At 34.4% G+C, this 14,096-nt stretch overlaps 1 protein-coding gene across 2 annotated transcripts; it reads left to right on the top strand.

Annotated features, from left to right (window-relative positions):
- Positions 1-1,963: 1,963 nt before the first annotated feature.
- On the top strand, positions 1,964-13,535 carry LOC127500731 (probable ATP-dependent RNA helicase ddx6). Of its 2 annotated transcripts, none has more exons than XM_051872148.1 (14): positions 1,964-2,141; positions 3,058-3,992; positions 4,570-4,633; positions 4,799-4,903; positions 6,523-6,652; positions 6,741-6,887; positions 6,988-7,082; positions 7,228-7,350; positions 7,447-7,575; positions 9,223-9,339; positions 9,488-9,551; positions 10,846-10,947; positions 11,303-11,549; positions 11,705-13,535. In XM_051872148.1, the coding sequence occupies exons 2-13, from the start codon at positions 3,802-3,804 to the stop codon at positions 11,527-11,529; spliced, it is 1,494 nt and encodes a 497-aa protein (XP_051728108.1). In that variant the 5' UTR covers positions 1,964-2,141; positions 3,058-3,801; the 3' UTR covers positions 11,530-11,549; positions 11,705-13,535. The 2 variants fall into 2 exon arrangements, with proteins under 2 accessions (XP_051728108.1, XP_051728109.1); XM_051872149.1 differs by having other exon boundaries at positions 11,700-13,535.
- Positions 13,536-14,096: the final 561 nt, after the last annotated feature.

The raw sequence follows: 14,096 nt of genomic DNA, 5'->3' as shown, positions 1-14,096 counted from the left end.
TGGATAGTGGATACAGTTCAGAATAGGATAAAGTTCATCACTGTGAAAAAGAACACGTGCAATACTCAGAATAGTTTTCAAAATGTGCACAAGAACATGTGTTTTGTATCCATGCATGCACAGGTCTGAGGCCTTTATGTTAGCAAGCACACATGTACATATGTGAACATGCTCATAAATAATACATTTTCGATTATTTTCAGTCTCCCTGATTCACTTTCACTGGCTGGTCATTTTTTTTGACCAGGAAAACCACAAGTGTGACTTTTGTACAAAATAAAAGTATTTTAAAACAAACTTCCTGAATAAACATTAAAGCACACTAGTGTGATAAATTGTTCAAAATGTTTTAAAATTTTGTTCAATATTGCTAAAAATACCCACAAATAATGCTTTTTTTTGGTCAAATATTTCTATTAGATCCTAAAAGTAATACAATTAAAGCACAACTTTAATGACAGCTTTATAAGCAATTTTTTGTAGGCCGGTCATTTCTGACCGGGAACATCACAAGTGTAACAAGGTGAGTAGAAAAAATACAAAAATTCTCAGAAAATTTGGGGAAGTAGTTATACCCTGGGTGAGTAAAATCAGTACGTTTTAGTCCAATGCGATAACATAAACTAGCATTTTTTGGAAAAAGACAATACTCTCCGGGTCCGTACAAAATGACCCAAACACAACCAGAGGGTTAAAAATGTAACCTTCAATTATATGAGTCAATTCAGTATTGTGCTTTGTACCTCAAAATTCCTTATTAAAGCAGGATAAAGTTGCTTTAGTGCACTAGTGAGCATGTTTTGTGCATACACTCTCCATGATTTTACAGATAATTAAAAAAAAAAAAAAAAAAGAATTAATTGGCCCACATAAGGTGCCTGACCTAAAATTACTTTGACACCCCTACTCTAATATGATATTACAATGTAAGCTCATTTTAAAATGTACGATATAATTTTACAAGGATATTTGCTTATACTAAAAACTATGATACCTTTAAAAAGGATAGTTCACCCAAAATTGAAAATTCTGTCATCATTTACTCACCCTCAAGTTATGAATTTTTTTTTCTTCTGCTGAAAAAAAAAGAAAAAAATGTTTTTTGAAGAAGAATGTCGGTAACCTAACAGTTGATGGGACCCATTGGCTTCCATTGATAGCGCATCAACTGTTTGGTTATGACATTCTTCAAAATATCTTTGTGTTTGTGTGTGTTCAGCAGAAGAAAGAAATTCATACAGGTTTGAAACAACTTGAGGGTGAGTTAATGATGACAAAATTTTCATTTTTTGGGTGAACTGTCCCTTTAAGGATGTGTTTATGCGCTTTACACCATTGTGTTCTTTCATACTGTTGTCTACACTTGAACCTTTATATTACCATGTTACCTCATAATTTCCTTAAAAAGAACTGGACAGATGCACAAGAAACGTTGCTGTGACTAGTTACCAGTTCCTGTTCCAGTAAACTAAACAGCTGAAAGGTATTCATAACCATAACCAAATTAGATTCAGAACATGTTGACCTGTGCTTTTTTCCCCTCATAACTCCAAAAATGTTTGTTCTAAATTATACATTTTGGAGGATTTTGGTAAAATGCAGTAATAAATAATCCACTATTTTCATTAAAGCATCTTTGTTTCCTGAGCTGTTTTGCGTCTGTATTTTGCGCAATTATCGTTACTACTACAATAAAACTGTGGTAACTTGGTCACCATATATTCGAGTAACAGTAGGATTCTGAAATCATGCATTATTAATTAATTAGTATTATTTTTGTATTTCAATATAATAAATATTTGTTTATTGTTATTTTATATTTTTTCTGTTTTATTAATATTTATTATGACTAAGAATGCTTGAAATACACTATGGTTACCATAGCAGTTTTAAGGAGAAAAAGAAAGAAACGCAGTAAATAAATCAAATTGTATGGTCATAAGAGCCTCCGTACCGTTGATGGCAGCATTTCAGATGTGCAGCGCTCATATGAACTCCACTGACGTTCAATACATGTCGACCGTGTTGACAGAAATACAACAAAGAGACAAGCTGCCTGTAGCGACATGATAAATACTACGTTGATAACCAAGTAATTTACCTAATGTGTAAGGCAGAATAGGATATTGATACAAATAAAGGTAAATGTTTGATTTTTACCGTCGTGTATTATGAAGTAACGTTAATATGATAATGTTAACCACCTAGCTTAGCACAAGTCCTCTGCTAGCTAAACAATTTGATGTCAGTCTGTTTGGGATTTTTTTATGATTTGCCTTAAAGTAACTAAGTAAAACGATGTTTATATTGTTTGTGGTCTGGAAACAATTATCAGTCTCATTCTGTGTACGTTTGAGATGCTTGTGTTTAAAAAGTTAAAGCCAGACTTTTATTTCATATTCCAGAGTTGTGTAAACTATCGAAGAGAAACGCTGTCCGTTATTATATTTTTACATTTACAAGTTGTAACATAGTGTAAAAGTTTTGGTTTGAATTAACTGAAATGTAATTATTTGTAAACAAGCGAAAGTATATATGGATCTAAGCCAGTGACATTTATTTACCAAATGTAAGAAAGTAAGACATTTTAACAGGGATAAAGTTACTGTTAATGACACTAACAAAAATGTAAAAAAGTACCACGATGTTACCATGTGTTTTTTTTTTTTTTTTTTTTTTTTTTGTCCAGTGTGTTTTTTTTTTTTTTTTTTTTATAAACATGTTAATTGAATATATGTTCCTTTAGTTTTTGCTTTAAATACCATAGCTTTTAAATATGGGAATCATCCATTTAATACCGTCACTGTACCACGATACTTTTTTTTTTTTGCCAGGGGAGCATAGAGCAATATTATCACATTTGCAAGTTTTATAGAAACTTTTCATTTACAATAAATTACAATAATAACCATAGGTTCCACCAAAATAACAGTTAATATATTTACTACCATAAAACCGTAAAAAATTAATATTTGGAATCCCTCAAAGCTTCCAGAATTTTTCCAGGTAATTTGCAATTTGTAAATTGTCATTGATTTTAACATTGTTTCTCTGCAGGTGGCACAGGTGTGAGCACAACTGGAGGGCAACACAGAGGAAAGGACATACACAAGACTTCCAACTGGCTATTTATAGAACTGGCTTGTATTCAGCCCTGTTTGACTTTTGAACAGAAGTGTCACCCTGAAGTGTTACTTAGTCTATTATTTTTTTTCTACTCTCAGATGTGCTGGAGTGAATCCTACGTGCCAGACAAATGTATAAATGAACCGAGACTGGTCTCTCTGATCAGGACATTTGAGAGTTTTACTGCATCTGAACAAGAAAGAGTGAGAATCGTCAGCCAAAAGACCACAAAGCACTGTTTTTTCAAAGTGTAAATATTGCATAAGTCTAGACGCACAAAAAGAAAGTTCTGGTCCTGAGAAGCATTAGGTCTTTCAGTGCTTCACACTGCCTTAGCAGACTAGTTCTTTATCACACCTGTCCGGGTATAATTATCTATACTGCGTGCAGGTGTGCAATATTTATGCGTATAAATATTTATTTCTCTTCTTTTGGAAGAGCTCTTATAATACACCTTGGGTGGCATCATTGCTCTTATTAATAGAGCCTAAGCTGTATGTTGAATTTGTAAATATCTCATAAGATTCTTCAGTGAAACTTTTTTTACTGAGACCTTGTGGACACTGTGAATGACTCATTAGGTCTTATTAGACCTTGGTAAGTCATTAGAAAGTGAAAAAAGACGTGGACAAAAGAATATAAACTGAAAATACCCACAAAGCAGATAAAAAAAAAATGGCAACAAGGATGGAGAATGCTGGCCCAGCTGTCATGGGGTTGAACACACACAACAGGCAGTTTATAGGACAGCCTAAAGCCCCATCTCAATTAGGACCCCAAACTGCAATTACTCAGCCTGGAAAGGAGCCCATGGGGTCCCAGAAACCTGCCGGTGCATTTCAGGAAGCTTCAGGACCTGGCATCAGGTAAGCTTATTGTTGTCACATTCAATAGACTTGATTGTTTAGTTAGAATATGTGTCTATTATATATGACATATCTATGTACACTACCTTTCAGAATTTTTGAACTTTTTAATGTTTTTAAAAGAAGTCTCTTATGCTCTCTTAATATAATAATATTGTTAAATATTTTTCAATATACATATATATATTATTTAAAAATGTAATTTATTCCTGTGCTGAATTTTCAGCATCATTACTCCAGTCTTTAGTGTCACATGATCCTTCAGAAATAATTTTAATGTTCACAAGAAACATTTTTTTTTTTTTTTTTTTTTTTTAAATCAGTGTTGAAAGCAGTTGCATGGAAAGTAAACCATACTACAATTTTTTTTTTTTTTTTTTTTAAGATTCTTTGATGAATAGAAAGTTCAAAGGAACAGCATTTATTTGAAATAGAAATCTTTTGTAACATTATAAATGTCTTTACTGTCACATTTGATCAATGGAATGTGTCCTTGCTGAATAAAATGAGTAATTTCTTAAAAAAAAAAAAAAAAAACTTTAAATGGTAGTATATCACTTACCATACTTATACACAGGTTTGGTGATGACTGGAAAAGAAGCCTACAGCTTCCCGATAAGGACAATAGAGTCAAAACTTCTGTAAGTCTTTTAGTGATTTTTTTTTTTTAACTTTCATTTTTAAAACAACAGTGCAATCACAATACTCAAGTAGTGTAATGCCAATATAAAGATGCCTTGTTTTTACACATATAAGTACACATGTTCTTAGGATCCATCTATCTCATGCTCTTTCTTTCTCTCAAGGATGTTACTGCAACCAAAGGAAATGAGTTTGAGGACTACTGCTTAAAGAGAGAGCTCCTGATGGGCATTTTTGAGATGGGCTGGGAAAAGCCCTCCCCCATTCAGGTAATCGACGCAGCAACTGCAAAACCAAGACAATTTTTGAATAAGAATATTCTAGATAAAAACCAGTGCCCACCCTTTTTATTTTCTTTGTTTATTCTTTAGAGTAATTCTAATATTGCACATAATAAACCTTGAAACAGCTCCTGCATTACCAAAAGTGGTAGTGGAAATGTAAAGCAGTCACCAGCTGTAGCTATAGAATATTAAACAGCACCGTAGAACATCTGTCATCCTTTCTGAATCAAGAATTCAATAGTGCCGTGGTTTTTAGAGCTCTTTTATTTGGGCTCTCGATTTAACATGATAATTTAATTAATTAGTTATGAAACAATAATGTGTTAAAATGATTAATGCATTTAATGCACCTACCCCACCCCAGACCTACGTAGGTCATCTTACATTTCATACAGTTAAAATTTGATGAACATGATGCAGGGCAACAACTTACTGCGTAATGTAGCCTATAGAATTCAGTTAGAATGCCCCTAAAATTCAAGATATTGGGGGAAAAATGCCCCTGTATGAGTTTTATTTTTTATTTTTATTTTTTTATTAACAGTCAAACCAAAATTTATTCAGATACCTTGAACATTTCATTTATTAATACAGTTTATTCACTATATTTAAAAAAAGGTAATAAAATATGACAAGATCTCAGAGTTAAACTGTGTCAGAAAAAATTAATCTTAAATATGTCAGATAACACTGACATAATTAAGTCCACGTCATACCCTGGTAGTCCACGGTATGAAGAATTTTTGGGTATAATATGTCATAGTTTACTTTATTTTGCTATCCCCACTTACATAAATGAACCATAGTGTCCTGCACCCACTAGTAAAAAAATATCAAAAATGTCTGAATAATTTTTGGTTTGACTGTACTGTAGTTAAGCAACATCACACATGCAACGAGTGCAGTATTTGTACCGAATAGCAGGATATGCAAATATGAAAATTATTTTATAGAACAGTTCAATGCCAATGAAAATATTACCTATAAAGCCACAGCAGAACTCTTGTGCATCTCCAAGCAAAGCACAGCAGTTTTTGTTTCAGTTTTTTTTGTTTCTAAATGAATCCACATTTTGAACAATTGGGTAAACAATGATTCAGTGACATCTTCTAAATGATGACAGAATTTTGGTTGAACTATACCTAAATACCCTTTTGAAACCCATTAATCTCATGGCATTAAGTAATTGTAATTGCAGTGTAAATTTATGCCACCTCTGAGCTGCAATAAACAGTCAGTAAATATACTTAAATACCAGTTCAGATGCAGCTTCTGAAAAAAAAAAAAAATCATGGCAGTTGTAACCTAGAAGTTTGTGTGTAATAAATTCTATGTTGAATCAAATCAAATATTTCTTTCTAAGGCTACTTTTTGTAATGTCTTAATGCTTTTCTCATCTCAATAATGACTATAATGACACATCATGTAATTAATTAGATAAAAATTTGTAATTACTTGACAGCCCTAATTTATACTTGTACTTGTATTATTACATAATTATCCTCATTATTTTTAATCTATAAATCAACCTATCAATCTTTCTGAAAAATATTGGTATCCTCAGTGTTTTTGCTTAAATAGTCATTTGTTTATTTTGATTTCAGGAGGAGAGTATTCCTATTGCCCTCTCTGGACGCGATATACTGGCTCGTGCCAAAAACGGGACAGGAAAGAGTGGTGCATACCTGATCCCCCTGCTAGAGAGAATTGACATGAAAAAGGATTATATCCAGGGTACCGCTTTCTCTCTCAAAACATTTTACACAAGATTTTATCCCCCTTTTTTTTTTTTTTACTGTGCTATCTTTCTATTTGCCTGCAGCCATCGTGATGGTTCCCACTCGTGAACTAGCTCTGCAGGTCAGCCAGATCAGTATTCAGATCAGCAAGCACCTGGGCGGTGTCAAAGTCATGGCAACCACAGGGGGGACCAACCTTCGAGATGATATCATGCGCCTGGATGAGACGGGTAAAGCTCAGTAATCACGTATAATGTACCTAATCATAAAGAGTTACAGTGTAGTCATCTTCTGCAGTAAAAGCATGTTGTTCAAAACTCTTTTCTGCAGTTCATGTTGTAATAGCAACTCCTGGCAGAATTTTGGACTTGATAAAAAAGGGCATAGCCAAAGTGGATAAAGTTCAAATGATGGTTATGGATGAGGTGAGCACTGCACAAGCTTACATGCCCAACAGAATATTAATAACATATTTCCTGTTGCAGTTACAGTTATTTACTGTATGTGTTATTTATAGATGTTAGTACCACCAATATCAAAGTTCAAGCTTCATTTCTTGTTTTATTATAGGCTGATAAGCTGCTCTCTCGGGACTTTGTGGTTCTTATTGAGGACATCATTGGTTTCCTTGCGAAGAACAGACAGATACTGCTCTATTCGGCCACGTTCCCCATCAGTGTACAGAAGTTCATGGTTAGAGAAATCTTTTGAACACATTTATGCTTTCATTCTGCTTATCTCTCTTTACATCTGAAGGTTTTCCACTTATTCGCTTTTGTGTGTCTTTAGGCAAAGCACCTGCAGAAGCCCTATGAGATTAATCTGATGGAGGAACTGACCCTAAAGGGCATTACCCAGTACTATGCTTACGTCACAGAAAGACAGAAAGTCCACTGCCTCAACACACTGTTCTCCAGGGTAAATAGTGAATTTAATTTTAGGACATTTTAAAAAGTAATATTTAGGCTGGGTAAAATGTCATGTCACAACCATGATAAGTCATTGAGTAATTTCATCTTAGTTTTGAATTCTGAAGGGTTTTTTTTGTTGTTGTTGTTGTTGCTTTTTTACTGCTTTAAACAAATTTAGGGTGTGTTCACACTTGTAGTTTGGTTCTCTTGGTTCATTTGGTCTGGACCAAAAAAGAAAATTCTCAATTCTTAAACACCTCTGATTGGATATTGTGTTCACATGCTCAACAGATATGCCTGTGATTGGCAACATATCTTCAAACAGATAATGATCAGCGCTTCAAAAACATGTTGTAAATAGACATCTTTGACACTCTTCACCGAGCTCTTACACAAATACACACAGGAGCGTTTGAAAGCAGGCGTGTATCAGCTTATCTATTCCGTGTGTATCTGTGTAGTAAGCGCTCAGTGAAGAGCGTCAAAGATGTCTATTTACATTATGTCTGTTCACACGATTTACAACATGTTTTTTCAAGCGTTGATTATTGTAACCAATCACAGACATATCTGTTGAGTGTGTGAGAGAGGTGTTTTTGAGAATCCACTCAACAGCGCTTAAAATGCTAGGGGGAAATGCTGGTATTGTCACATTTTTTAAATTTCAGTACCAACTTGGTACTGAAATTGGTACTTTTGACAACCCTAATTCCAGCCTTTACTCTCATGAGTTACCTTTACCTTTGTGCCCTTTATACAATACAGATTGTTTCAAAGCAGCTTTACAGGGATAAACAGGAAAATAATTTTTCAGTGATGCGAACAGTTTAATTCTGCTGTAAAGCAGCTCTTAAGAGAAAATAGTGTCATTGTTCAGCTGAGGTCAGTTCACTGTTGATTCAGTTTTGTTCAATAACTGCGTAAATATCATTAAATATGAAATGAGTTCAATTCATCTATAAAGCAGTTCTGTAGAAAACAGTGATCCAGCTCAGTTCAGTTCTCATCCGATAGTGTCAGTACAGTCAAATCAGTAATATTGCCGAATATTATGTGACCCCAGGTAAGTTTGTCCAAAGACTATAGAATAACACAAGACATGTCACTCGTATTGTTTTGAATGGGAGAAAGTGCAACGCGCAATATGGCGGAATAAGTCCCGCCTTCTAAATAAGAGCCAATCGCCGATTGGTAAAGTCATCGCGTCACTGCAGTGGCCGTTGGAAGCACCAGTTTCTATAAAAAACAATCAGACGCACGCTTCCAAAATGAGGCACAAGAGACGCGCATTTAGGTCTGTGCATGCGCATTAGCTTGATCCAGCCTAAAAAGTACAGTTTTTTTTTTTTTTTGTCAGGATTCGAGCGTTTGGAAAAAAAATTATGAGACAGTTGTTGTCAGATTTCATTGGTGATTACAAATATGAAATTTAATCGAAAGCTTGGCAAACAGCTTTGGAGAATTTGATGTTTCCCCATTCAAAGAGATAGGAGTTGCACTTGCATGCCTGAGAGGCGTTTCAAAGATGGCCGCCGAGTGAAATGACTTGTCTTAAAGGAACTTTGGTTTGTCAATTGTGGTATTATTTTGTAAATTATCACCGAATGCATTGTTTCTACAGTTGACATGACCCATGCTCTTGTACTCTCTACAGTTGCAGATCAATCAGTCCATCATCTTTTGTAACTCTACTCAGCGAGTGGAGCTTTTGGCCAAGAAGATCACACAGCTGGGCTACTCCTGCTTCTACATTCATGCAAAGATGATGCAGGTACGTCTTTTGTTGTTGTCAGTTCCAATTTTTCTTCAAGTCTGTTCAGTATGATTAATTTATTTCAGTCAAATGCTTGAAACTTTACCAAATTTTGCTGTTATTTGTGACTGCAAACATATTGTTCTTCATTTCATTCACATGGCAGGAATACAGAAACCGTGTTTTTCACGACTTCAGAAATGGACTCTGCAGGAACCTTGTTTGCACAGGTGAGTTTATCTCTTTCTTTTTCATAATTGTATAATAGAAACCTCCTAAAGGTGCAGTGTGTTAATTTTAGGAGGATCTATTGACAGAAATGCAATATAATATACATAACTATGTTTTCAGACCTTACATAATGAACCGTCATGTTTTTATTACCTTAAGGCGGGTGCACACTGTGCGATTTTGGCCACGATTTGGTCGTCTGAGACAAATTTTGAGAATCCTAAAAGATTCCTGTAATCCTAGGCAAAAATCTGTAGTCTTTGATCACTAGTTTGACAAGTTCACCGATTGCCGATTAATGACCGTTGCAATTCTGGCAATGATGATGTAAAACTCCGGACAAATTTTCAAGCACGCGTACGTTTTCAACGCGTCCTGACTGTCATACAGTCTGACATAAATGACAGCTGAGATCCCACAGTGTGATATGACGATCATGTTCGCACAGTCTGACAAGCAACAATCGTAAAGGACTATTATAAATCGCACAGTGTGCACCCAGCTTTAGAATGAGCCATTTCTATCTACATACACTGCGGGTCCCCTTACATGTTAAAGGGAACCCCTGGTATTAAGACTTGTATGGCTTAATATAACGTATACAATGTCTCTTACTGAAATATATAGTAGAAAACCCATGAAAGATTTGTTATTTAAAAAATCCATGACACATATGGACAATGGGCGGCACCATTTTGTTTAGGTGCACAGTGCGTTCTATGTCGATGACGTCAAATGGTTGCACTCGGTGAGCTACTGACACTGCCCTGTTATTATACTCCGCACCTGTCATGGAGACTGACGAGGGCCGCCTATAACACATCTCGATTGAGACAGACTGCCTCAAAGCTTGTGTGTGCCGTGATGCACGAGATATCTGTGATCGCATGAAACAGTAGCATCTTCTCAGCGAGTTTAACTGTGTGTAATGCATTCAGGTGACATATCAGAAGATTTTTACACGTCAATCATACAACAGTTGTTCGAATAGCCACAGAGACATTGCACGTCTTCCCTTTAAATCGGCATCTTGCGCCGACATGTTTCTACAGTAGCCCTAAATGAACAAACTGCTCTACAGAGCGCGTTTGCTTGAATGGCTTACTCTCTGCTGTCTCAGACGACGACATCTTTGTCCTGTTGGCCACCGTAGCTTCTCTATATTGCAATTTGCAACCTCAACGCTAGATGCCGCTAAAATTTACACACTGCACCTTTAACCCCAACTATAAAAATGAAATGTATGTTTTGTTAAGGTATTCCTAATTGAGTGAATTTATGCTCTTCAAACAGATTTATTCACTAGAGGGATTGACATCCAGGCAGTAAATGTGGTCATCAACTTTGACTTCCCCAGAAATGCCGAAACATATCTGCATCGCATAGGACGCTCAGGTGAAGTTGACAAGCATAAAAGATGCTTAGTGTTTTGGATTCAGTTATTTACATTTTTATTCTATATTATGTGCCCTCCCTTTTTATTTTCTTTATCTGTTTATCTTTATAGTCACTCTAATATTGCTTATGCATTTTACACTTTTATTTTATATTTAAACTCATTTAACTGTTTAACACATATATATATATATATATATATATCTTTTTTTATATATATAATTTTATATAATTTTTTTATTTATTTTGTAAATAATTATAACCACTTAATGTTTTTAAATTGTAGTTTCTAATTTATTATAACAGCTTTTGTTTTATAGTGTATCATTTTATGGTTGCTGTGTTTAATTTGTAGGAAGGTTTGGACATCTGGGTTTGGCAATCAATCTCATTACTGCTGAGGATCGTTTTAACCTGAAGACCGTTGAGGACCAGCTGATGACGGACATAAAGCCCATTCCTGGCAGCATCGATAAGAGCCTGTATGTGGCAGAGTTTCACTCTGTGGATCCTGACTGTGAGGTGGAAGCAGAGGCAGAAGCTGAGGCGTTTCAACCTGCCGGAGGGTCTGATGCCCCTTAGGGAGCACCATTAGAAAGCAGGTGAAGGCATACAGTTGGGTGGCCATGTTAAGTAATGGGGAAATTCATTAAAGACTAAAGTTTCTTTACTGATCTGATCTAATATTGCAATGTATTATATTTCCATATGAATCAGAGATCATTTGAGTGACTACCATCTGCTTTTTCTAGGACAGTTGGAGAAATTGAACCTGACTTTTGCACAAGCATCTGCTATTGCACAAACCAGTTACTTCTCGGCTCATATCTTTCCTCATCTTTTCCACTTACACAGTTTTTTTTTTTTTTTTTTTTTTAGTCCCTGTCAATGTTTTGCTCTTTTGTTTGCATTCATTGTTCATTTTTGGGGGGTTATGCCTCTTTATAAATGACTACACATTCCAGTTGAAACTTGCAATAATAAAAACAAAGCATTCAGAGAACCGTTCCTGTTTGATAGAAAACAATAAACAAAGGTATTGGTGAAAATAGAGCGCAGAATGCTTGCATCATTAGTTGAGAATTTATGCTCAAACCCTAGAACAATATATGTTTAAACCAAGTGCCTTAATATATATCGTCTCTGTCTTAGACTGATATATGTCATTGCTATGTTGAAGTATTCCCAAAGACTAAACCGCAGGGTTTTGCAGCATATTGGTGCTACTTGATTCTGTGAACATGCAAAACATTTTCAAATTCTATTCATATTCAATTTGAGGCAGCTGTAGAAACCAGCTTCCATTGAAATATTGCAGAGCTCAGGATTGAGGTGTCAACACTAATATTGCACTAAACTGCCTGAGGAAAAGAAATGTTTTGCATTAATTTTGGTGATTTGTGAAGTTTCATTGGCAGTTATTGACAAATGGTTGACAGTATTGTTCATTTTGAAACCATTAAGAAACACGGCGGTAAATTATGGTTTCAAACTGAGAGAGAATTTGTGGAAGTTTTTGTATCTTGTATCTTATCTATGTTTTTTTTTTTTTTATATATATATATATATATTAAAATTTGAAGCTACTATATTAGATATTCCTAATTTAAATGGGCATGCCAAAACTGGAAAAATGTAAAATATGTCAGACTATTACATGAAAGTCAACACAAATAATGTTTAAAATTTCTGAATGCAATGATCAAATCCTTACATTTTCACCCAAAAATACGTCAAATATTTGTCAAAAGGGGCTGTTTGGTTAATTTTATTTTCATTTATTCAAAGGTTGATGAGAATTATTTTGTTGTTCCTTCTATATTGCATCTTTTACAGTTTTCATTTCTTTAGATATTAATGAATGTATGAAGTGGCTAATGAATGGACTTTATGACATTGCTATTTCCAGATATTTTTATTTTTGTTTGCTAAAATGTTTGCTTTTACTAAATTTTGCCTTTTCATATTCTGTTTAGTGAATTTGTGATAATACAAAAAAATATATACACAAGTACATAAATATACACATATTACTTGGCAGGAAGGAGGTAACTTTGGATTTGTCAAAAATGCTTTTTAATTCTATTTTGATGTTTGCAAAAGGAACTTTTCATAAACTTGTATTTCATTTATGATTTTTTTTTTTTTTTTTTTGATCAAGACAGAGTATTTTTGTAGCAAAATTGTAGCATCTTCTCAGTGGCAGCTGTGGTTCCCCCCCAGAGATGTTCTTTATTGTGGAAAAATAGTTATTGCTAAGCAGGGATATGTGGCATGTAGCTTAAAGCTTTTAGTGAAACCTCAGTTTGCATGTTTCTTGAAACTATTAAAACAGTGCAGTGCAGGCAAATGAGCATTGCCCAGTTAAATTAGGAAACCTTGAGCCAGATTATAAATCTCTGCTGATGATGCTGCGCTATTGAAAAAGATATTTGTCCATGTAAGATTATTTGAAGATTATTCAAAATGGGCAAACTTTATTTCTTTATCCATCCTGCAGTGATGAGCTGTTTTTTCTTTTTCTTTGTTGCTGTTGTTTATGGTGAGGGTGTTTCTGAAAATAAAAATGTATATATTATATAAATAAATGTGGGAGCAAATTTTGTGAGGACAAATGTTTATTTAATATTGGATTTCAAGATAAAAACTAAAGCAAACCAAAAGTGTGTGTGGATGACCATAAATATGCAGACATGCAATGTAAGTCTAATTGACGCAAGAATGCTCATGACAGTGTGTGACTGTCTGATTGATTTATGTTTTGTATATAATGTTCATTTCATTGAAATAGCTTGAGGTTACAGTATGTATAGTTGGAATAGAATGAGCATACAATCTTCACTATTAAATTGACTGAAGTACCACAGTTTATATTCTGTCAGCAATGAAAGAAAATGGTTTATTTGAAATTTGTCACTCAGATATGTTCATAAATCTTATTAAATTGTGAAATAAATAAATATATAGTCATAGGCAATATTGCTGCTTAAAAAAGTTCAACTGACTAGCTTTCATCTCGTCCTGGTTTGTCACCATTTATTTCGTTTAGGCACTAAAAGGGGATCTATTGCACAAATCGAATGACTAAACATCAGTTCTATTTGGTTGTATATATAAATAAAGCTCACAGTTCGTGTTAAGAGATCACA

Source organism: Ctenopharyngodon idella, chromosome 19 (genome assembly GCF_019924925.1).
Source record: "Ctenopharyngodon idella isolate HZGC_01 chromosome 19, HZGC01, whole genome shotgun sequence".
Classification (NCBI taxonomy): domain Eukaryota; kingdom Metazoa; phylum Chordata; class Actinopteri; order Cypriniformes; family Xenocyprididae; genus Ctenopharyngodon; species Ctenopharyngodon idella.
Note: the sequence above shows the minus strand (reverse complement) of the source record. Positions and strands in the feature narration are given on the sequence as shown.

What these genes read in the sequence shown, in the direction of transcription:
- LOC127500731 (XM_051872148.1), top strand. Translation starts at nt 3,802, where the DNA reads ATGGCAACAAGGATGGAGAATGCTGGCCCAGCTGTCATGGGGTTGAAC. An exon ending in AAATGATGGTTATGGATGAG is followed by an intron (nt 7,083 to 7,227) that starts GTGAGCACTGCA and finishes GTTTTATTATAG; the next exon opens with GCTGATAAGCTGCTCTCTCG. An exon ending in GCATCGCATAGGACGCTCAG is followed by an intron (nt 10,948 to 11,302) that starts GTGAAGTTGACA and finishes TTTAATTTGTAG; the next exon opens with GAAGGTTTGGACATCTGGGT.